Consider the following 24,623-nt stretch of genomic DNA (forward strand, 5'->3'; position numbering starts at 1 on the left):
AATGACTACAGCCTGTAGTGGGAATGCAATGGCCATGTTGGTGAAACGTGGCTGGAGAGTGTGCATGCTGCCTTTTCAGTTACAAGGTTGGATTTGAACAGTGAAATATAATGAGTTGAATTCATTTTATTAAGAAAATGAACTGTATGCAGAAATAGTGTATCTTATTGTTCAGGGTAAGAAATGGTAGATTAAGTTGTTTGAGTCTGTGCACTGATGTAATGTCAACCAAGGTTAAAAGCCCCTCCGCAATGCAAAACATGTTTCGCACTTGGAAAATGCAGACTGCATAAGACTGCATAAGCATGGACAGGTCTTATATGCTTGAGTAAGAAATGCTAGAGCACCTCATAAGATAGCTCTTATGTGCTAAACTTAGCCTGCAATGCCATTCAGGTCTCCTGTTACCTGTTCTGAATGCATCTTGCTGACCCTGCCATTGTCATATAATTATGCAAGCACAAAGACAAGCATAAGGTTACAGCTGAAACGTGTGCAGAGGAACAAATTTGCCTGATGGATTTTTAATGACAGTCCTAAACTAAAGGAGGTGCCCATTGTAAATGGATATCTAATCAGCAGTGAATTTCTGAATGAGGCAGTGAGGAGATGCTTAACACAAGAGCGCCGGAGGCAGTCATTTTGTCTCCAAATGAATTCCAAATTGAAATATCTTAGCAATTTATTTTCATGGCCCCCTCCATCCTTGACATTTCCCCCAAAAAGTATATTTAAAAGGACATCAACTGTTCAGAGGAGACTGTGAATCATGCCTTCATGGTCGAATTGCTGCAAAGACACCACTACAAAAGGACACCAATAAAAAGAAGACACTTGCTTGGGCCAAGAAACACAAGCAATGGACATTAGACCGGTGGAAATTTGTCCTTTGGTCTGGAGTCCAAATAGGAGAGTTTTGGTTCCAACAGCCGTCTCTATGTGAGATGCTGTGTGGGTGAACGGATGATCTCCACATGTGTATTTCCCACTGTGAAGCATGGAGGAGGAGGTGTGATGGTGTGGGGTGCTTTGCTGGTGATGTTGACTGTGATTTATTTAGAATTCAAGGCATACTTAACCAGGATGTCTACCACAGCATTCTGCAGTGATACGCCATCCCATCTGGTTTGCGCTTAGTCCCATTATTATTTGTTTTTCTTCAGGACAATAACCCAAAACACACCTCCAGGCTGTGTAAGGGCTATTTGACCAAGGAGAGTGATGGAGTGCTGCATCAGATGACCTGGCCTTTACAATCACCCGACCTCAACCCAATTGGGTGTAGTTTGGGATGAGTTGGACTGCAGAGTGAAGGTAAAGGAGCCAACAAGTTCTCAGCATATTTGGGAACTCTTTCAAGGCTGTTGGAAAAGCATTCCTCATGAAGCTGGTTGAGAGAATGCCAAGTGTGTGCAAAGCTGTCATCAAGGCAAAGGGGGGCTACTTTGAAGAATCTCTAATATAAAATATATTTTTGTTTTAACACTTTTTTGGTTACTACATGATTCCATATGTGTTATAAAGAAAAACCCTGGAATGAGTAGGTGTCCAAACTTTTGACTGGTACTGTATATGAAATGTATTTATTTGACTGTCATAATGTTGCAATCAAAATGGCTTCTCATTGACATTGTAAAGGGAGTAGACCCAGCAGTTTAAGTGTTAAATACCACACTCCAAAATGAACCTATTCTCACAGAGACCTGTCATACTGGAGTTCAAACCCAATACTTTGGCAATCATCACAATTAATTTAAACACAATATTATCACTAAGATTTGTGTAAATGTAGCCTACTGTATGTGGCCCATATGATGCTTAATATTGGTAGTGTTACAGGCTTTTCCATTTTCTATGCGCCCCATGTGCTAACGAGGTTGGATGTTTAGCGATTGGTGTCAACTTGTTATTCAGTAAGTGATACACCTGTGCTGGCTTGTCCATCTCGTTAGTCGGGAGGTGTTTCACCTGTGCTGGCCCAGGTGCTATTTAAGAGTGGCTGGCCTAGCGCTCCAGTTGCCTTGAGGGATGTGGCGGATTAACATATTTTTAGTTTGTTCTCCCTATTTGATTTCTAGACAAATTATCCTTTATCTGATCTTCTTTACTGTTGTTGTGCTCCCCTTTTTGCTTTGCATCCTGTCTTAGTTTGGTGTGGGTTTTTCTTTTGTTTGCCTATTCATGGGCAAATTGTGTGGGTGCTGATGGTGGGTGTCTTTTAGGTCCCGGTTGTTGTTGCTAGTCAACTTTCAGTGGACACCGCCATGTTTTGTCTTTCAGAAGCTCTCCTAAAACCCCACCTGTTTCATTTGGTTGTTGTTAGTGACTCTTTATTTGTTCCCCCTTCTGTTTGAGAGACAATGTTTGGTTTTCTTGCTGGGGAACTTAACAGTAGGGAGTCTATAATAGCAGCTACTAGCTGTCAATGACAAACAATTTAGTGTCATGGGCATGGCTTAACTACATCACACATTCATAATTCATGAATGCAACTGTCAGCTTATTTCAATAACCTGCACAGATGCAGTAGCAATAGCATACTCAAGGTTATTGACATAAGATATTTGTGAAGTTATGTTCTGATTATGTAGGGTCTTTCCTTGAATGAAAGAGTTGTTCAATCTACAATCTATCGACACAACAAAGACCATACAATAACTGTATAAATGTCTTATAAAGCAGGCTATCAAATAATGCGTCATTATAAACTACTTATAACCCCCTGTAAACCATTTGCATATGGTGCCATCTTATTGTGGTATTATATGCTAAAGAAGGTGTTTTATGATAAACACTGCAAGATCAATCGGTAGCTCCCACACTCTATTCTAGAGAATGCTGAAGATTGCTATCATATGTTCTGCCAGCATGGTAGAAATGTCCCAAAGTCAATGTCCTTAATGGTTATTCCACAATTTAATTTAGCTCTATAACCATAAGTGTTCTGTTCTAGTGCCAGTGTGATTACATTAAGGTTGGAATTGTTATAAGACAGCGTTGTTCCCTCCAATGTATCTTGCCTATCAAGTCATTATTCATAACTGCTGTGAATAAAGATGTACATTTATGACTCATTTCATTACAAAGCAAATAAAATGGGGAAAGAATTTGTCTTACACTGTGGTGATAACTGTTGAGTCTTCTCTATTGACAACAGGCACATTCAATTACTAGATAAGGGGTAAAGTCGTCTTATTGATTGACTAGGAATTCATTATGTCCTCTGTCATTAAAGTAGGTCCATTGATTTAGTCATTTAAACAGGTTAGGGATTTGGGAAAAATTATGATAATAATAAGACTTATGGGCAGGATTCAATCAAACCTTCCCTACAGAGAAGTTGTAACCATTCATTAAAATCCAAAATAAGTCATAGACATGTTTATTATTGTCTAACAGCAACACTTAAAACATGCTTTTTTATGGCACAGGGACAATGTAATTTATCTTATTAAGTGTGGGTTATTAACCACAGTACAAGTAAGACTGCCTTATTATAGCCTAATTATAGGGAACCGTTTGATATCGATGGTGAGCATGACGTGTCTCCTCCAACGCCTATGGAAGCTACGAATCTATTTCGCTTGAGGGACTATGCTAGTCCCTCAATGGGATATCCTTCCACCTGGTGGCAGGATGAGTCGAGATATTAATATCAGAGTAATTCCATGCCTCGGGTGTGATGCGTGTGCCGCCACCCCCTATCAATACCTGAGCATCACTTCCTCTTTTCTTCCCTTGGCTACGCAGGTGAGTGAGAAGTGGATGTAGAAGACTTCATTGGTGAGTTTTTCATTGTGTGTAGAGTATACTCCATTTTTGGCTGAACCTTGCTCCTCCCAGGAGTGCTCTGCAGTGTTTTGTCATTGTCATTTTTTTGTTTGTTTTACAGGTCGACGCTGTACCACAAAGTAGGATGAACAGGTTGGGCCAACCTGATCACAGCATGAGGATTAGTTGTCTTGTTTGTGTCTGTCCACTTGTTAGTTTCCCAGCTAATTGCGTTACCTGTTGCTTGTTAGCTGGATGCTAGCTTCTTCTTTCTGGAATTTGAGGATGGGTACTGCGCCTATCCAGGTTAGGGGAGAATGTGTGGGGACCTACTCTGGATGAGTTGGAGGCCCAGGCAGCCTCTGTCTTCCCAGCTCCGCTCTCTCAGCCCGACAGGCTCTGTTGAAGATTTAAGACTGGATCCTGATGATATCTCCATCCTTGCTGTTAATGACCTAGACAAAGAGACCTCTGAGGCTGGTTCTGGGTCAGCGAAAACATGGCTCAGAGAGGGCTGAGAGTGAAGTACCCTGTTCATCAGCTGATATGCAGGAGCTCCTCTCTAGGGTTCTGAAAGCTCTGGATATTAATCCAGACCATAACAGCAGCCCGGGCAACTGTACATTCCTCAGTGCCCCAAATTCTCCAATGAACTGTGTTAGTCTTGGCCTAAGGTGAACTCAAGGTTCCATGTTTCAAGCCTTGGACCGTCATGGCTTCTCCCGAGGAGTTGGGACTGGACCACGGACCCTATTGTTGCGGCTATAGTCCTTCCAGACAAGGAGATCATTGATAGGTCTCCCCTCTGGCCTCCAGGACCTCATCGGGCTGCTGGAGACCACTTAAAGGATGCTCCTGACCTTGGCCATGGTGGCTCACCTCATGAATGCAACCCCTCTGCTGCAGGCATACCTGCACGTTCTGATAGCTCGCCTGTCCACCAACGGTGACTCTAGAGCTGATGGCTGAAATGACTCAGGGGTACACACTCCTCTCCCTATTAAATGTTGAGATATCACATGCTAATGGCATAGCCCTGTCTATGGTCATCTTGTCACGTAGACAGCTTTGGTTCTCACAAAAAAAAAGATGTCGGCCTCCGTGAAGAAACCCTTTATTGAGCTAACCATCTCCCCAGGCCAAGTTTTTGGTGCTGGTGTGGATGACATTTTGGACCAAACGGCCACGCTATGGAAGGACAGAGACCTTGCAGTCTTTCATGGTGCCCCCTGCAACACATTACCATACCCAGAGACCATTTCAGTCTAGACCTCAGCCCTCCCCTGCCTTGAAAGGCCACTTGGGCCCTTGCCATAATCAGCCACCTCAACAGGTTCAGGGTCAGCAGTGGTACATGCAGCAGAGGCATAACAAGTACCATCCCTCTGCTCCGAAGAAGGATGGGCACCCTCAGTCATCCTGATGGGTTTTGCCCCAGTTAGAAGCTCTCTAACTGGAAATTGCATTCTTCTCCAGCAGGGAGGCAATCAGACAACTTAAACCATCAGAACAGCACAGTGAGTTCTATGGAATATATTTCCTAGTCCCCAAGAGGAATGGTGATTTTTTCCCCATCCTGGACTTGAGGCCTCTCAACCAGTGGTTGAAAACCCTCCTTCAATATGTTATCTCTGTCCAGCATTCTACAGGCTATCAGCCCAGGCCAGTGGTTCAACACAGTTGAACTAAAATATGCTTACTTACACATATTGATCCACCTGGCTAACAGGAAGTTCCTGCACTTTGCATTCAAAGGCATAGCATACAAGTACCAAGTGTTACCTTTCGGCTTCTACCTGGCACCAAGAACATTCACAAAATCCACGGATACTGCTCTAGCACCCCTAACATCACAAGGGATGATAGTACAACATTTTCTAGACGATTGGCTAATCTGCGCTCAGTCACGAGAACAGGCAGCAGCAGACACGACATCTCTCCAGAAGCACATCTCAAAGCTAGGCCTCAGGGTGAACATGCAAAAAAGCCACCTTGTCCCCACACAAACTGTAGTGTCTAATTAGGGCTCACATCACAGAAGAGAAAATTATAGTTCACCTGAATCATTTTCTCCAAGACCAGAAGGTGACTGTTCTTCAGTGTGAGAGACTGATGTGTCTCCTCTCTGCAGCCTCTCTTTTGACCCTATTGGGCCTTCTACGCTTGAGGCCCCTGCAGAGGTGGTTCAATGCTCAAGGTTTACACCCCAAGGAACACAGGTATTGTCGCCTGACTGTGTCCAAGGAATGCAAGTGAGCACTGGCCAGATGGCGATCCCTGATATTCCTGTCAGGCGGGATACGCCTGGGCAGAGTCCATCAGAGGGAACGTTCAAAGATGTGCCTCCTTGACAGGCTGGAAGCAATATTGAGGGAGAGGGAGGCCAGCGGGACATGGAGTACCAGCTGGTCCAAACACCACATCAACATGCTGGAGATGAGAGCACTCCAACTAGCTCTGCTAAATTTTCTCCAACAACTGCGGGACAAACATGTGCTGGTACAGACAGACAGTACCACACTGGTAGCGTACATAAACCACAAAAGTGGTCTGGGTTCCATCCACCTCTCCCAGATGGCACATACCCTTTTGCTGTAGTCACATAAGAATCTGGCCTCACTAACAGCTGTACACCTCCCAGGGTTCCAGAACATTGCAGCGGACATTCTGTCCAGGGAAGGCCCTCCGGACCGTGGAGTGGCAAATACATCCCCAAATAATGTGTTGCATGTGGGGGAAGCGGAGGTGGATCTGTTTGTCTCAGAGAGGAACATACAGTGCCTCCTCTGGTTCTCAATCTGGTCACTTGGTCTAGGAAGAGGCCTTCCCCCCGATCTCGCTAATTCCAGAGACTCTGGACAGAAGCGGGCCACCAGGTCCTTCTGATTGCCCCAAGATGGCCAAATACTGTCACTCCTAGTGGGGGCAGTATGGGAATGACCTCGAAGCCAGACCTATTTTCAAAGGTGGAGGGCACATTGTGGCATCTGAATCCCTTCTGCCTACAGCTATGGGCCTGGCCGCTAAACAGGGAAAATGGTCTGGTTTAGATCTTGTGCCCTCTGTTGTTAACACCTTACAGAGTGCCAGGGCCCCATCCACCATGTCAACCTATGACACGAGATGGCATGTGTTCTGCCAGTGGTGTGGGGAGCAGGGGGTTGCTCCAGAATCTTGCAGAATAAAGGTCTTTGTTAGATGCTGGCAGGGCTGCATCCACATAAGGTATACGCAGCAGCCATTTCAGCATGTCATGACGAAGAGCAGGATGGTCCACTTGGCAGCCACCCACTCATAGCAAGTTTTTTTAAGGGAGTCCGTTGATTGCACCCCTCAAGTGCCCTCTCAGTTCCCAAATGGGATTTGGATCTGTTTCTTGGACACTATCCAGAACTCCCTTCGAAACGTTAGAAGTTATAGACTTCAAACCTCTCTCTTAAGACTGTGTTTCTGGTGGTCATATCCTCTACCAAGACAGTTGGCGAGTTCCATGCATTATCTGTTAGTGATGAGTTTTATCGTCTAGGCCTGGGTAAGGCGAGCGTTACTCTGCAGCAAAATCCTGCCTTCCTAGCAAAGGTCCTGCCCCCAGGTCACGTAAACAGGGAAATGGTGCTAACAACCTTGTCCACCTCCATGCCCCCTGGGGCTCATCATGTTGATGTGTGCGCTCTGTGTCCTATCAGGCGATCCGTCACCCTGATCACCTGTTTCTGTGCTTTGGAGATAGAATACAGGTTAAGCCTCTCTCAAAACAACGGTTGTCACATAGGACTGTAGACACTATCCTGCAAGCATATAGCCTAGCTGGCCGGCCCAGTGCCATCCTCTGTGGTAGCACACTCCACCAGGGGAGTTGCCACCTCTTGGGCACTGCTTAAGGGAGTCCCCATCTCTGACATATGTGTGGCTGCCAGTTGGGCATCCCCCAGTACCTTTGCAAGGTTTTACTGGGTGAATGTGTCTGACCCTCACTGTATGAGCTCAGCTGTGCTTGGTGCTGCCCTTTCCTCCCAACAGTATCCTTTAGTTCGGCCGGGTACTGTCTCGAACACCTATGGTGATGTGTTACTCTAGGCTGTGCCCTACGAGAACTGACTTACTCTGGTATTGTCATCCCATTGAGTGACTAGCATAGTCCCTCAAGCTCAATCACGGTTCTATGCTAGGGACTATGCTAGTCCAGATGTCGCTTCCCTTGTAGCTTCGGGAAGAGTCTTGAGGGAGTGATGCTACGTGCCCAGGTATTTATATAGGGTGGGGTCACGCGCATCACACCCGTCGGACGGAATTACTCTGATATTAATAACCTGCTTGTCAAACATCTCACATACTTTTGTGAATATCAAATAAAATACAATTTTATTTGTCACATGCTCTGAATGCAACAGGTGTTGACCTTACAGTGAAATGCTACCTTACAAGCCCTTAACCAACAATGCAATTTTAAGAAAAATAAGTGTTAAAGTAGTTACGAAAATAAACTGAATAAAAAAATGACTAAAATAAAACTGTATAAAAATAACAAATAATTAAAGAGCAACAATAAAATAACAGTAGCGAGGCTATATACAGAGGGTACCGGTACAGAGTCAATGTGCAGGGGCACAGGGTAGTCGAGGTAATTGAGGTAATATGTACATGTAGATAGAGGTAAAGTGACTATGCATGGAACATAAACAGAGAGTAGCAGCAGAGTAAAAATGGGAGTGGTGGGGACAATGCATATCGTCCGGGTAGCCACTTGATTAGCTGTTCAGGAGTCTTATTGGCTTGTGGATAGAAGCTGTTAAGAAGCCTTTTGGACCTAGACTTTGCGCTCCAGTACCACTTGCTGTACGGTAGCAGAGAGAACCGTCTATGACTAGGGTGGCTGGAGTCTTTTGGACATTTTTAGGGCCTTCCACTGACACCACCTTGTATAGAGGTCCTGGATGGCAGGGAGCTTGGCCCCAGTGATGTACCATGCAGTCATGGGTGAACAGGGAGTACAGGTGGGGACTGAGCACGCACCCCTGAGGGGCCCCCATGTTGAGGATCAGCGTGGCAGGTTTCTTGTTACCTACCCTTACCACCTGGGGGCGGCCCGTCAGGAAGTCCAGGATCCAGTTGCAGAGGGAGGTGCTTAGTTCCAGATATAGTGTATCTCATTGAGTGACCAGCATAGTCCCTAGCTCATAGATCTGTGGTTATGTGAATAACCTTAATTCAAACTCCCATTAGACAGCTCTGCAAGCTTTATAATGTAAAAATATGTTCGTAACTCACCAAATATGGAGTTTCACTAAGCAACTATCTTAATTTAATCCCATTACGGACAGTATGTACTTCCCCTAAAAATGTACAAGCAACGGAAAAAAAAATACTCTGACGGGTCATTCTCATTGTCAACATCTATAATGACACAGATACTGAAGCAGGCCATACCCCATTTCCAGCACAGGTTCATCTTGCATAGGCCTATTGTATAATGTCAGTCCTTTTATCTGTTGGTGTATTTTTATCCACTGAATAATTCTTTGTCATTTCCCCAATAATTTTTTTCAAAAATAAAGTAATGCTGATAACTGGAATTGGATCAATATGCCCTGCCTCCATAATTTGAAAAAGCTTATTGCATAAGACTGCATTTAAAAATAGCTGGTGTCAGTCATGCTGTTGCTTCTCAGGTAAAGGGAGGGCAAGGGTGGATAACGAATGAAAAAAACAGTTGGCGACTGGAAAAGGCTCTATCGGTGAATGACCCCTTCAATAAGCACTTTTCATTAACATACTTTAAATCACGGTCACCATTGACAATCGTGTTAATTAGAATTTGTTTGAAACTTGCACAAATCGTAAGAAATATCTACCTCAAACTGTGCAAAAGACAATACTATCAAAACTGTTACCCCCCCCCCCCCCCCCCCCCCCCCTACACAGTTTAAAGGTTTAACTAATTTTAAAACCATTGAAAAATATTTTACGTTTTACAAGGCTCACATATCAGACATCTGTCTCAGGCACTGACATTAATAGTCCTCCTAATCGATTATTGCATATCGGTCATCAGCACAATTGAGAGTAGACTAGCCTATGCACAACCTATGACCTAGAGAGTTGATTGTTATTTCAGCATAATCGCATGCTTCATACATTTCAATAGGCTCTCGTGACGCTTGGCCAAATTTGCGTTTGAACATTTGTCACTTATTATTTATAGACTACGTCGTTCGAGAGCACAACCGAACGTCTTTGTTCCCACATTAGAAAACATTTGAGGAAACATTTGATAGCCTTTTTAAGTAGTTCAGAGTGTAACATTGTTTCTCGAAGGCATCCAGAGCGAGCGCCCTTACATCATTACTGTGAGAAATGTTCTTTCATACAAACGATCTTTACACAGGTCCTGGAATAAATATTTTTTCATATTTAAAAAAAATAAAAAATTATACGGTAACACAAATTTTTCCATTGCGCATAACTTAAATACACTATTGAGGAATTATCGGACTGGTGCACAGTGTTAATTCCAGAGTTATATTTGTCGAATTCCACGAATTCAATGATAGTAATAGGCATATGTCGTTTTCCTGATTGAATACGGACGATTGTATTGGTACACGATTATCTACTGTGGATTTGTATTAGTTTAACTGATGCACAGCAACAAAAGCCATCAATTTTTTGTAATTTTGGAGGTACTCAATATTTTTACAAGTGTTCTATATTGACAACAAACTGTTTTTGAACTTAAAAAATATAGGGTCCTTACAGGACCTTCGGCAATCCATTCAATCCAACAAGTTTGGAGAGCGTGTTGAGTTTAATCAATTCAGAACGTCGAGATGGAGCCCAACTCACCGAAGGTAACGTACTAACATAATCATACGCCATCATATTCTACTTTCACATAATATTAACAATTTGGAGACAGCTAATTTACAATACTTGTATGTTTTGTTGTTTTTACATATTAATATATAGTTACATGGTTCTAAATCAGTCAGGTGTTATTAGTGCGTTATTTAAGGATTTGTCAAGCCATAGTCATTGCGCATGTCGTGCGATTTAATGGGTTTCCTCATTTATTGAATATGAATAAGTCATTAATTAAGTTGTTTATTGTTATTTTCTCCACAGTGGGTAGGCTCTTCTTGCGGTTTACACGGACCATATATATTCTACAAGGCGTTTAAATTTCACCGGGACGGTAAACCAAGAATACTGTCCCTCGGAGACTTTTTCTTCGTGAGATGTAAGCCTGGGGATCCGATTTGCATAGCGGAGCTACAGCTGTTGTGGGAGGAAAGGACTACTAAGCAACTTTTATCAAGCTCAAAACTTTATTTCTTACCCGAAGATACTCCCTCGGGAAGGACAGTTAGCCATGGAGAGGTAATAACCTTCTTTTGCTCTCATGACGTGCCTTATGCTGCCAAATGAATAACAGCGTATAGACTAACAAATATTCTGTGTTGATAAATCAATGTGGCATTTTCTGCATTCTTTGGTCATTAATTGTATAATATGCGCATGCATTATGTGATTCCCACATTGATCCATCACAAACGGCATGTGTCTATTACTGTGTTATTGTCTACTTAGCCTATTTGTTCATTGTGTCGACTGCTGAATGTGCAGTTCAATCTTATCCAGCTGTGCGTAATAACGCTGGTGCGGGGATAATTGTATTAGGGGAAGAAAAACCCCTATAGCCTACGAATCCAGCGTTTGTCATTTTATTTCATAATGGTGACATATAGGAGGAAATTGCGAAATGCATGAGATCAAAACTCCTAGATTTAACAACAGTCTTTCATCATAGCATATGAATGGTTGCTGAATACGTGCACACGACCTATTGAAAACGAGTGCTAACATGTCTAACTAACGTTACTTAATAATTAAAAAAATGTCTATGAAATCATTCGCATTCCTAACGATATGATATTGTTGTCAGATCAAATGTACTGCCCTCTTACCCGAGGATCAGGACAGGTCGAAATGCCAAAGCATTACAAAAGGACACTTACTGTAGTCCGATATGTTGGCATTAGCAATATGATTAACTGAGGCATTTTGCTAAGTGGCCAAATATGACGCCTGTATCACATTTCATAAGCGCGTGGCAGAGAGCGAAAAAGCTTGGGTTAGTTTTGTATATGCTTTTCTTGTGCGGTATACGAAAGAATCACATATTTTCTATATGCCACCGTAACCTACCCAAATACTCTATTCGACACAACATCAAATTGAAATATTTTTTCGATCACTTGATTTTATGGTCACATGAAATATGCCTGCAGTTGCCATTAGGGAGGACAAAGCCTGGTTTGTATTTGATTAGCAATGCAAACATAACCGTATTTCCCTTTGCTGATGGTAAGCATTCTTTCCTCTTGAGTAATACAGTAGCTATCACATTTCCTTTTCATGAGAAAGGTATTTATAGTGGATGTTGCTATGAATAAATGTAACTTAATCCTTTTTTCTTCTTGACTCAACCAGGATCATCCAAATCCTTCATTTGCATTATCCTTTACACAATGTAATGACTTTGTAATTACATTGAGTGCATGCACAGTCCATCATTTAGAAACACACTTCTGCAATAAGGACAAGTCAGCCCCACCCCTTGAGAAGCCTGATTTACATTGTAAAGCGGTAACATCCACATGATTGGATATCTGGACAATATTATTTGACTCCTTCCAGGATCAAACGACAGAGAGACTCCAGTGTGTTGGTAGTGGTAAATTGATAGTTATAGCCTACAGCACAGCTGAAGTTGAGTATGACATAACATATGATGATATCTAAAACTGTGATGTTGATGCCAAAATCATGACCCCATTAAATGTGATTTTAAACTTGATTACATTGGACATTTACTCAAACAGGTAAACTGGCTGCAGTTATTACTCGTCAGTTAATTATATTTATGCAAATCTGCATAGCCTGAGACAGCTTTCAATTTCTAAGATTCACTTCGTAGTTATAGCCTCTGACTAATGGGTATGTCTAAGACTACATATTTACAGCACAAATGTGCACATGTCATGAGTACAGTAAGTGTTTTCCTCAGTGTGATAAAAGGAGGTTATAAATCTCTCTGGATATCCCTTCTTGAGTTCAATGCTCAACGCATTATGTCATTTCCCCTCTGGCTCGGGTATTTGTATGCTCTTCGCCCCTCCCAGTGTAGGCAAGGACAAGAGAAACCCATGTCCTACTGTGCTCATTTTGCATTCGCTGACAAACCCTCTACTCCACTAGCTAAAAAATGCCTGCATGCTAATGTGAAAAGGCATTGTGTTGTGTGGCACACCCATTGTGAATATCATACAACCTCTATTTGTCTCTCTGCATTCTGTGGTCTGAGAACCGCCTATTGCAAAACAGTCACATGCGTTAAACTACTTATTGAGTGACACAGTATTAGGTATTGCCCTCAACGCCCCCCTCCGGTACATGTTGGCTCAATACACTGTCTTTATTTGGCTCATGTTTCAAGAGAGCTGTTTTAGATAACACTTACAGCTACAACCGCCAAAGTGCTGCTACAGCTAATTGCTTAGGCCTTATCTTTGCAGTCCTCCAGGTACCCTTCGTGGAAATGGAAAATTGGCAAGTAGTGTGGTATTTTTGCATCATAAGCTAATAATTTGTTATTATCTCGGATGTCACTGCTTCTTCACTCTATTACTATACATGACAAAGCAGTGAGGTAGGAAAGCAGTGACTGCAGCAGTTTTATTGATTGCAGTAGAAATAAATGGTGGAATCTGTCCAGAATCAGCTTTGGTTCAAGGCAAAAATCCATACTGGTTGTGTTTGAGTGCTTGGGTCATGTTTGTAGGGAAATCAGATGATATATTGTTTATTTGCTTTTTCTCAGATTTTCCTGGAGGGAGTATGTTTGCAAAAGTCATTTTCCAGTTATGTTATCTGGTGGTCCAGATATTCAAACAATAACTCAATAGAAGGTGTTATAACGACTTACACTACATGACCAAAAGTATGTGTACATCAGCACGTCGAACATCTCATTCCAATATCAATGTGTATTAATATGGATTTGGTCCCCCCTTTGCTGCTATAACAGCCTCCACTCTTCTGGGAAGGCTTTCCACTTGATGTTGGAACATTGCAGCGGGAACTTGCTTCCATTAAGCCACAAGAGCATTAGTGAGGTTGGGCGCTGATGTTGGGCGATTAGGCCTGCCTCGTAGTCTGCGTTCCAATACATCCCAAAGGTGATTGATAGTGTTGAGGTCAGGTCTCTGTGCAGGCCAGTCAAGTTCGACCACACCGATCTCAGCAAACCATTTCTGTATGTACCTCGCTTTGTACACAGGGGTATTGTCATGATGAAACAGGAAAGGGCCTACCCCAAACTGTTGCCACAAAGTTGGAAGCACAGAATTGTCTAAAATGTAATTGTATGCTGTAGCGTTAAGATTTCCCTTCACTGGAACAAAGGGGCCTAGCCCGAACCATGAAAAACAGCCCCAAACTATTATTCCTCCTCCACCAAACTTTACAGTTGGCAGTATGCATTGGGGCGGGTAGCGTACTCCTGGCATCCATAAAACCCAGATTCGTCCGTCGGACTGCCAGATGGTGCAGCGTGATTCATCACTCCAGAGAACGCGTTTCCACTGCTCCAGAGTTCAATGGCGGTGAGCTTTACACTACTCCAGACAACGCTTGGCATTGCGCAAGGTGATCTTAGGCTTGTGTGCGGCTACTCAGCCATAGAAACCCATTTCATGAAGCTCCCGACGAATAGTTATTGTGCTGACGTTGCTTCCCGAGGCAGTTTGGAACTCAGTACTGAGTGTTACAACCTAGAACTGACCATTTTTACGCACACTCAGCGGTCCCGTTCTGGGAGCTTGTGTGGCATACCACTTCGTGGCTGAGCCGTTGTTGCCCCTAGACGTTTCCACTTCACAATAACAGCACTTAAGGTTGACCGGCGAAGTTGTAGCAGGGCAGACATTTGACGAACTGACTTGTTGGAATAGTGGCATCCTATGACAGTGCTACATTGAAGGTCAATGAGATATTCAGTAAGGCCATTCTACTGCAAATGTTGGTCTATGGAGATTGCATGGCTGTGTGCTCGATTGTATACACCTGTCAGCAACGTGTGTGGCTGAAATAGCCTAATCCACTCATTTGAAGGGGTTTCCACATATTTTTGTATATATAGTGTATGTGAGATGCTTACTGTTTAGTGAGCATGACACCAAATCACCCTATTCATTCAACAATGGCAGGAATTTGCGGCAGAGGGGGAGGGAGAAGCCATTAAGTCTGAACGTTGCCCTCAAGTGAATTCCTTTTGCGTTTCTAAAATACATGTAAATTATTATCTTGTTTTATGGCATTACTGGTGGTAATTTAAAATGTAATTTAAACTGGATGTCATGCACTTCAAAGAGAAACATAATTTTGGTTTATGTTATTTCCATACACATACATGAGTTTTTTATATTCTGCTGTTCTTTGATATACTGTATGTAATGATGTGTTATAACAGTGACTTTTCCCTCCACACATGAGAAATTGGTGGTATTTGGATTGGTTTACACCTTGTCATTGACAAACCACTAACATCAAACATTTCCCATAATGCATGACTCTAAGCCCCAAGCTATTGTGGATCATTATAACCTTAGAGGACTGAAACCACAGATGAGATGTTTGAATGTACTTAGCATATTTTCATTCTTTAGTGAATGCTCATAGCACTGCTTCAGCCTGATATGATTTAGTCTTTGATTACACACCCCACAGTCAAACTAAGTCAGATAGTATTCAGTACTGTGTGTTTTAAGTATTTTTGAAATGACACACTGTACAAAACAAAATGGTAGCAGCTTATAGTTTATAGCATATCTGATCGGCATTATCTTGCAGGCATATACATTGCAGGCATAAAACAACTATTTAACCTAGTTCCATTTTTAAACAGTCTCAGTAGAATATATTAGCCCCCTAGCATCTCCTGGCCTCTTTTTTTTAGATAGTTTAGTTTGTTTTGAGACACTGTAGCCAAGGTCAGTGCTGAGGAGGAAAGATAATGAACTCATATTGCATTTCACTCCCTCAGCCGAGCGCACCATGGAGCATTGTTCATGTCACCATGCCCATTACTCAATTACTAATCTCCTTTTGGCCCAAGGAATTCCTGGGTTGACCCCCTGAGCCACCAGACTGAAACCTTCTCAGCATGACAGGGGCTGTCTGTGGGACTCTTGACTCTTAACTGAAAGACCTGTCCAACCAATGTACCACTTTGCCCTACAATGGTGACATTAAGGAATATCCCTTACAGTTCAAAAACTGTGGTGTTCTTTTTGTACAGAATGATATGTAATAATATGGATTTTATGGAACTTGACAGACCATGCAATTATTGTGTAGTAGCATTAATTGTTGAATTTTAACAGTCATAAAAGCACACTGTTTCTTTGTAGTCAATAGGGCCTTCAACTCTACTTTAGATTGCTTTGACGCTAAGATTGCTCTTTAGATCTAGTCTTCCTAACATTACATATAGACTTCCCTTGTGACCTTTGCTTCATGTCAATGCATCTGGAGCTTCAAGCACATCTGAAACTGGCTAATGACTCATTATCACCTAATTGATATACTGTATCATTTATTAGTAGTCCTGGGAACGTTAATTGCTCTTACACCGTTGACATTCCATACATGTTATATAAGCTCTCATATATTATTTGTTTTAAAGTTTTTTAAAAAAGGGGTCAAATCCAGTATATCCTGCAGGGGTTAAAGTAGATTACGTTTCTTACAGGTATGGAACACCCAAGTGCACGCACGCATAAAAAAAAAAAAAATCCAACTACAAAAATGACAGGGTAGCCTACTCTGCTGACAAACAGATCAATACAAACCGATGTTGTCTGATCCGTATAATCGGCCTATGAAAAAAGGAGACACAAATACAAAGATGTCCATCTATCCTGGAGGAGGAAATTATTGTCCAGAAACAAACAAAAGTGGCACTGACCCAATGATAAAGGCAGTGAATATGCACACTCACCGGGGATATGGCCGATGTTCTCCACCGGTGCCAATAAGATAGGCTACTGTTCCCTCAATTAAGTTATGAATTTTGATAACTAATAGACAGTCTTTTCATTGTCATCTCTTTACAGCAATAGCCATATGCTTTTCATTTTTTTAATGTGATTCTGTTTCTAAATATTGTTATATGCCTGGCTGGGTCTCTCTGCTTTCCACTGACAGTCGCAACTCAACAAGGATCTATTTAGTATTTGCAGCGCGCGCTCCCCAAATTGCGGGCCCTTCTAACTGTAGGCTATGCAAAAAAAAAATTAAGCAGATTATCCTCTATGGCCAAATCATGCTTTCTGGTGTAGTAGCCTATTTAGATTTTTATTTATTTATGTATATACAGGAGTAAGCTAATTAGGCTATAGAATTTTGGCACATACATTTACTTTAGAGTTTAGCTTCCCCTAGCCTTATGGACATGCTGCCTATACCATTTAATGTGGCATAAACACAACCAGTCATTATATTTTCAACTGATTATCAAACTATCACTTAAGAAAGGTGCTCCGGTAGGCTACCTGTGCACATTCGTTCACTCAGAAAATAATTTCAACATCCAAACCCCAACAGTGCACCTGCAATTTGATGAATGGAAAGAGACATCAGTTACAAAACACCATGTGTATTGTAATGCCATTCTGCGATTAACATTAGGCCTACATTAGGCCTGAATTGATGCATCGACTGTTGTCCATGCATGCCTCGGTCTCGGCCACTCATCTCCGCCTTGACAAAATGTGTTCTTCTCAAACCACCGCAATTTGGAGCGTATACCACCCAGTTTCCAGTCAATTCGCACATGTTTCATGTGGCTGACATGCAGTAATGTTAAATTAAGGTGTCCTATCGCTTTCCTATCGTTTTTTGGGCATGTTTTATTCATTTTGATAGGCTCACGTTTACCGGTACGGCGTACCTCCACTATTTATTTTGCCGTGACTCTGTAACAGACCGTATTGCCTTTCTTTCACTCTTGATGTCCTATATTATTAATCATGAACCTTTTGTAATAAATCACATTGTAATATTACTGCTCCATAAACATCTAAGGTTGTTGTAAACCTATTGTATCGTATGATAAAGAGCATGAAATGATATAGCAGCAACCTCTTGTGAATTGTTTTATTTGAAGTGTCACTTCTTTCCATTGGTAGCCTCATGAGACCTCTGACCTATATATGCAACTTGGTGGTTTTATCTTCCAGTTCCTTCCACTATCAGTACCTTAACTCTTTATGGTAACTCATTGTGGATTTTTTACTGCATTTGAATTTGAACTCATGTCACTCAAGTAAATCAAGTTACTAAACAGGATAGTTGGTTACATGCTGGCACCCACACCTGTCACATAAAATGTAATGACGTTAGAGAATACTTTCTGTGAGGAAAACTATAAAGTATGTTATGAATACACTCACTCAAAATACATAATCCTTTGTGAAATCTTCTGAGTGACGTAGTATCAAATATAATATATCCCCTATGATTTGCCAGTTTAGTATCTTTACGTAGGCAATTGCTTCAAAGCACAGTAAGAATTCCAGAGGATTTTTGGCTGCTGGCATCACTGCTTAACAATTTCAGCTATCTGCTGTTGATTGTTACTAAAATGGAGGTCTATGTTATGGAAATGTGTACCTAAAAAAAAAAGAGGCTTCCTTGCATCACGCCAGCACGCAAACAGTTTCAACCACCAACCAACCACCACTTGACAGCTCATTATAGGAGTGAAAAAAGCGAATGTCTTATGTTTCCGTTTACTGAGAAGACACTGCTATAGGAAGCTAACCATTACAGCTTTTCTTATTTACAGATTTGTTTTTGATTAACTCAGTTTTCTTAGCAGTGGACGAGGATTGTGAAAATTTACTCTGTATGAAGAGTAGTAAAGGCACTGTACAGATGTAGGATTTTAATTTGACACCCTGTTGCAGGAAATGCAAACTGGTAGTGTGTTTGAGGTTTAAAAAGGATTCTTAAGTTTGTAATTTCCGCTTTCAAATTTTAGACTTGATTTGCCCTAACAAATAATGTATCGACCCCTACATAAATTAGAATCCACACAATAATTCTAATTTCCTGTTGCTGCAGGATTATGTTCCTGCTGTGAGAAAGTGGTCAAATTAAAAGTGTGTGTGTGTGTGTGTGTGTGTGTGTGTGTGTGTGTGTGTGTGTGTGTGTGTGTGTGTGTGTGTGTGTGTGTGTGTGTGAATGCTTAAAGATAGCTTCAAGGGAAAGGTGTACAGACAGATGTAAGGTAAGCGTTAAAAAGTGTGTTTCTCCAGATGGACACATCTGTCCTCCAGATTCCGCAGCTTAATAACAATCTCATACCACTCCGGCCCGATAACAAGCACAACAGCGCCCATTACTCCTCAAAATGAAACCACATTTCAACATTTCTATGTTACAATTTTTTCATTGCAATTCCTCAGAAGGGAAAGATTGAAAAGCTATTTTAGTTTGCCTCAAACAACTTGTTCAAGGGTGGTAGACTCTCTCTAATAGAATATTACATTTGAACAAAAGATTGCTTAGAAAAGTTCACCCTAGTTACCATTGCAAGTTATGACCCCATCTCTAATAGTAACTATTATATTACTCTTAAGGTGGTGTTAGGAGTTGACATATCCATGGTAGTTATTTTCCTCCTGACCTCACACTCCCTGCCCTCGCACCTCTGATTCATAAGGGTTGGGTTAAATGCGGAAGACACATTTCGGTTGAATGCATTCAGTTGTGCAACTGACTAGGTATCCCCTTTCCCTTTCCTTCTCTTGTCTCTCTTATAGCATGAGGTCATTGCTGTGTCAGAGAAGGTGATTGTTCGGTTGGAGGACCTGGTGAAGTGGACAGTCCCAGAGTTTTCGGAATGGTCCCACGGGCTGCGGGCAGCGCCTCTGAAGCCCTCTGTCCTGAGGGAGCTGGGCACCAACGGACACAGAGAGGCCCTCCACAGATACAGGGAGAGCACCTTCACCAGCGGCCTCAACTTCAGAGACATCCAAAGGGAGAGGTCTCAACTGGGTGAGGGCAGCAGCTTTCCTGTCTTTCAAGCTGTTTTGTTTGGCTGTTGATCTGTAGTTTGAACAAGCACTAGAGTTATGATTGACATAATTTATACATGGAATTATAACTGTAATTATACACCTCTTATAGGCTTTGTATAAATAGTTACCAGTTTGGATTACACATCACTGTAAGAGCCACACATGCACAATAATACATGTATGACCAATTCAAAATGGTTTCATTATGCATTTATTTTTGCTCATGTTACATAATTGTACAGTTATAATTGCATGTACATTCTGTATAATTGCCTCAGACCTCTGACATCCTTAATTTGTATCATTGATGTCATTGAGGTATTTGATAGCTGCATTGTAGCAGTGGCGAACCGTGGCTATTGGTCCTAGGTCTTCAGTGGGGGAAAATAATATTCCAACATGTTGTACCAATATAGCAACAGTTAATGCGCCCAACTGAATCAAACAGGCCTAAGGCTGAGCCATGCTTCGGGATGCCACTCACACAGAGGCAGCACCCGCATGGACAATGCTACCAGCAACAACAACCAAACTGGTAGCCTAATGCCATCACTGTCACACTATCATCAAAAGAGAAAACAGTGACACGTAAAAGGATGTGAGAATAAACAGGTTTGTGATGCTGAAAGGACAGTGACTGTAATATGCAGCACGCACCATGGAGTGTTTCCCAGTCGATATGTACAACTATTACTTCCCATTGTAAACACCTTTTTCACGTTCAGCACACAAAATCTAAAGTTTAAATGCAACAATGTTTCACACACAAGTTGTTTTCAAAGAGAGCTAACAACAGCAAGCGAGCTTTAACCTTTATTTAAAGGCAAGTCCGTTATGAACAAATTCTTATTTACAATGACGGTCTACACCGCCCAAACCTGCACAATGCTGGGCCAATTGTGCACCGCCCTATGGGACTCCCAATCATGGCCAGTTGTAATACAGCCTGGAATCATACCAGGGTGTCTGTAGTGACACCTCTAGCACTGAGATGCAGTGCCTTAGACCGCTGTGCCACTCAGGAGCCCTCCACTTACCAGATGACAATAATTTGAAACTTAACATCTTGTTGAAAGTTAATTTTGAAAAGGGCAAAGCTAACAAATTAGCAACAACATCCTCTTCGATTAACCTGCCGCAGCCGCTGCACACTAGCCTACAACAAAAGTGAGCTAGTTAGACCGTGCTTGCTATTGTGCAATGACCTGTCGGCAAAGGGTTCTTCAAAGGGTTCTCCTGCGGGTACAGCCGAAGAACCCTTTTACGTTCTAGATAGCACATTTTCTACTAAGAGTGTAGCTTCTGAGGTCCCAGCCAATGGCTGACTTAGATAGCTAAATTTATCTCCCCAGAGACTGCCGAAGAAAAACTCCTGATTGGGTATTTTTTTATTTTCAGTGTTAACCCTTTTCTTTTCCAACACAAAATGAAGATATGAAAATGATTGTTTAATTTCAGCCAGTAGTTTTGAAAGTTGTACTCACGGGCCAAAACAGGTCCCCGTTTTTTGTACACTCTCATCCAATTGTGTACTAAGTCATCCACAACAAATATATATCTTTAGCAATTTGTATGATATGTTACGAATCCAATTTGTACAATATCTTACGAATTTGTTGTGCGTAGCCTTTTCCACTCAATACCCCTGTCATCCAGTATACATGTTAAAAGTTACAGATTTTGTGATTGATAAGCGCCTGAATTGGAACGCAATGGCTGTAGAGTAACATGCTACACATGTCAGAGCGCAGGTTCTCCGTTTCACAGCGCTGTATTTGTGTTGACAGCTGTTATAAATTTGAGCGCCGCGCGACTTGAATATTCCCCATCCCTCCCTCTAATTGGCTACTTTTGCACATTTGTTGTTGTGTGAGTAATGGAAATGCTGTAAATAGAGACGAGTCTTTGTTCTGAAAGATGAGACGTTGAAGATTATAATAAATACCGCTTTGATGTCATACAAGCAAGCCAAACACATGTGCACTTCACATTTCCATATTTGAAAACTCATGTCATTTACAGTATCAACTATATACAGTTGAAGTCGGAAGTATACATACACTTAGGTTGGAGTCATTAAAACTCGTTTTTCAACCACTCCACAAATGTCTTGTCAACAATCTACAGTTTTGGCAAGTCAGTTAGGACATCTACTTTGTGCATGACACAAGTAATATTTCCAACAATTGTTTACAGGCAGATTATTTAACTTATAATTCACTGTATCACAATTCCAGTGGGTCAGAAGTTCACATACACTAAGTTGACTGTGCCTTTAAACAGCTTGGAAAATTCCAGAAAATGATGTCATGGCTTTAGAAGCTTCTGATAGGCTAATTGACATAATTTGAGTCAATTGGAGGTGTACCTGTGGATGTATTTCAAGGCCTACCTTCAAACTCAGTGCCTCTTTGTTTGACATCATGGGAAAATCAAAAGAAATCAGCCAAGACCTCAGAAAAAAAATTGTAGACCTCCACAAGTCTGTTTCATCCTTGGGAGCAATTTCCAAATGCGTAAAGGTACCACGTTCATCTGTACAAACAATAGTACGCAAGTATAAACACCATGGACCACGCAGCCGTCATACCGCTCAGGAAGGAGACGTGTTCTGTCTCCTAGAGATGATTGTACTTTGGTGCAAAAAGTGCAAATCAATCCTAGAACAACAGCAAAGGACCTTATGAAGATGCTGGAGGAAACAGGTACAAAAGTATCCATATCCACAATAAAATGAGTCCTAAATCGACATAACCTGAAAGGCCGCTCAGCAAGGAAGAAGCCACTGCTCCAAAACTGCCATAAAAAAGCCAGATACAGCTTGCAACTGCACTTGGGGACAAAGATCGGCCTTTTTGGAGAAATGTCCTCTGATCTGATGAAACAAAAATTGTTTATCCATAATGAGGAAAAAGGTGGCGGCTTGCAAGCCAAAGAACACCATCCCAACCGTGAAGCACGGGGGTGGCACCATCATGTTGTGGGGGTGCTTTGCTGCAGGAGGGACTGGTGCACTTCACAAAATAGATGGCATCATGAGGAAGGACAATTATGTGGATATATTGAAGCAACATCTCAAGACATCAGTCAGGAAGTTAAAGCTTGGTCGCAAATGGGTTTTCCAAATGAACATTGACCCCAAGCATACATCCAAAGTTGTGGCAAAATGGCTTAAGGACAACAAAGTCAAGGTATTGGAGTGGCCATCACAAAGCCCTGACCTCAAATCTTATACAAAATTTGTGGGCAGAACTGAAAAGGCGTGTGCGAGCAAGGAGGCCTACAAACCTGACTCAGTTACACCAGCTCTGTCAGGAGGAATGGGCCAAAATTCACTCAACTTATTGTGGGAAACTTGTGGAAGTCTAACCGAAAACGTTTGACCCAAGTTAAACAATTTTAAGGCAATGCTACCAAATATTAATTGAGTGTATGTAAACTTCTGACCCACTGGGAATGTGATGAAATAAATAAAAGCTGAAATAAATTATTATCTCTACTAATATTCTGACATTTCACATTCTTAAAATAAAGTGGTGATCCTAACTGACCAGGCCATTTTTATTAGGATTAAATGTCAGGAATTGTGAAAAACTGAGTTTAAATCTATTTGGCTAAGGTGTATATAAACTTCTGACTTCAACTGTATACCCTGAGTTGTCTTGAACAGAAGGAGCCTATGTTTTTATAATTTTTTATTTATTTATTTATTTCACCTTTATTTAACCAGGTAGGCTAGTTGAGAACAAGTTCTCATTTGCAACTACGATCTGGCCAAGATAAAGCGTAGCAATTCGACACATACAACAACACAGAGTTACACATGGAATAAACAAAACATACAGTCAATAATATAACAAAAAAGTCTATATACAGTGAGTGCAAATGAGGTAAGTTAAGGAAATAAATAGGCCATGGTGGCGAAGTAATTACAATATAGCAATTAAACACTGGAATGGTAGATTGGCAGAAGATGAATGTGCAGGTAGAGATACTGGGGTGCAAAGGAGCAAAATAAATAAATAAAATAAATACCAGTATGGGGATGAGGTAGGTAGATAGATGGGCTGTTTACAGATGGGCTATGTACAGGTGCAGTGATCTGTAAGCTGCTCTGACAGGTGGTGCTTAAAGCTAATGAGGGAGATGTGAGTCTCCAGCTTTAGAGATTTTTGCAATTCGTTCCAGTCATGGGCAGCAGAGAACTGGAAGGAAAGACGACCAAAGGAGGAATTGGCTTTGGGGGTGACCAGTGAAATATACCTGCTGGAGCGCATGCTACGAGTGGGTGCTGCTATGGTGACCAGTGAGCTGAGATAAGGCGGGGCTTTACCTAGCAGAGATTTGTAGATAACCTGTAGCCAGTGGGTTTGGCGACAAGTATGAGCGAGGGCCAACCAACGAGAGCGTACAGGTCACAATGTTTGTCGTATTGTGAAGGAATTTAGCTGCGGAACACGTACTTAAATGTAAATTTTATGCGCAACAAAATTAGTCTTGTTTGTCTGAAGTGCCTTGTGAATGCCTCACACTGTAAGATCATATTTTATGATTTAGTTGGCAATAGAATAAGCTTTGGAATGATGACAAAAAACTACAAGTGTGCTTGCTTCAGTTCCGGAAAAGTTATGAGAGCTCAAAAAAGCACCTTATAGTTGAAGGCTCTTTCCTTGAGTCATAGAAGTGCATTGAAATGACTTTGGAACT

General features: G+C 41.7%; 1 protein-coding gene across 1 annotated transcript in view; it reads left to right on the top strand.

Moving 5' to 3' along the window:
* The first annotated feature begins 10,564 nt into the window (after window positions 1-10,564).
* Window positions 10,565-24,623, top strand: part of LOC139381610 (AT-rich interactive domain-containing protein 5B-like) — a 76,916-nt gene continuing 62,857 nt past the window's right edge. Inside the window, exons 1-3 of the mRNA XM_071125263.1 lie at window positions 10,565-10,619; window positions 10,894-11,148; window positions 19,659-19,893. Of these exons, the coding sequence (XP_070981364.1) occupies window positions 10,599-10,619; window positions 10,894-11,148; window positions 19,659-19,893 (511 nt within the window). The 5' untranslated portion in view covers window positions 10,565-10,598. The remainder of the gene's footprint in view (window positions 10,620-10,893; window positions 11,149-19,658; window positions 19,894-24,623) is intronic.

This window comes from Oncorhynchus clarkii, chromosome 23 (assembly GCF_045791955.1).
Source record: "Oncorhynchus clarkii lewisi isolate Uvic-CL-2024 chromosome 23, UVic_Ocla_1.0, whole genome shotgun sequence".
Taxonomy (NCBI): Eukaryota; Metazoa; Chordata; class Actinopteri; order Salmoniformes; family Salmonidae; genus Oncorhynchus; species Oncorhynchus clarkii.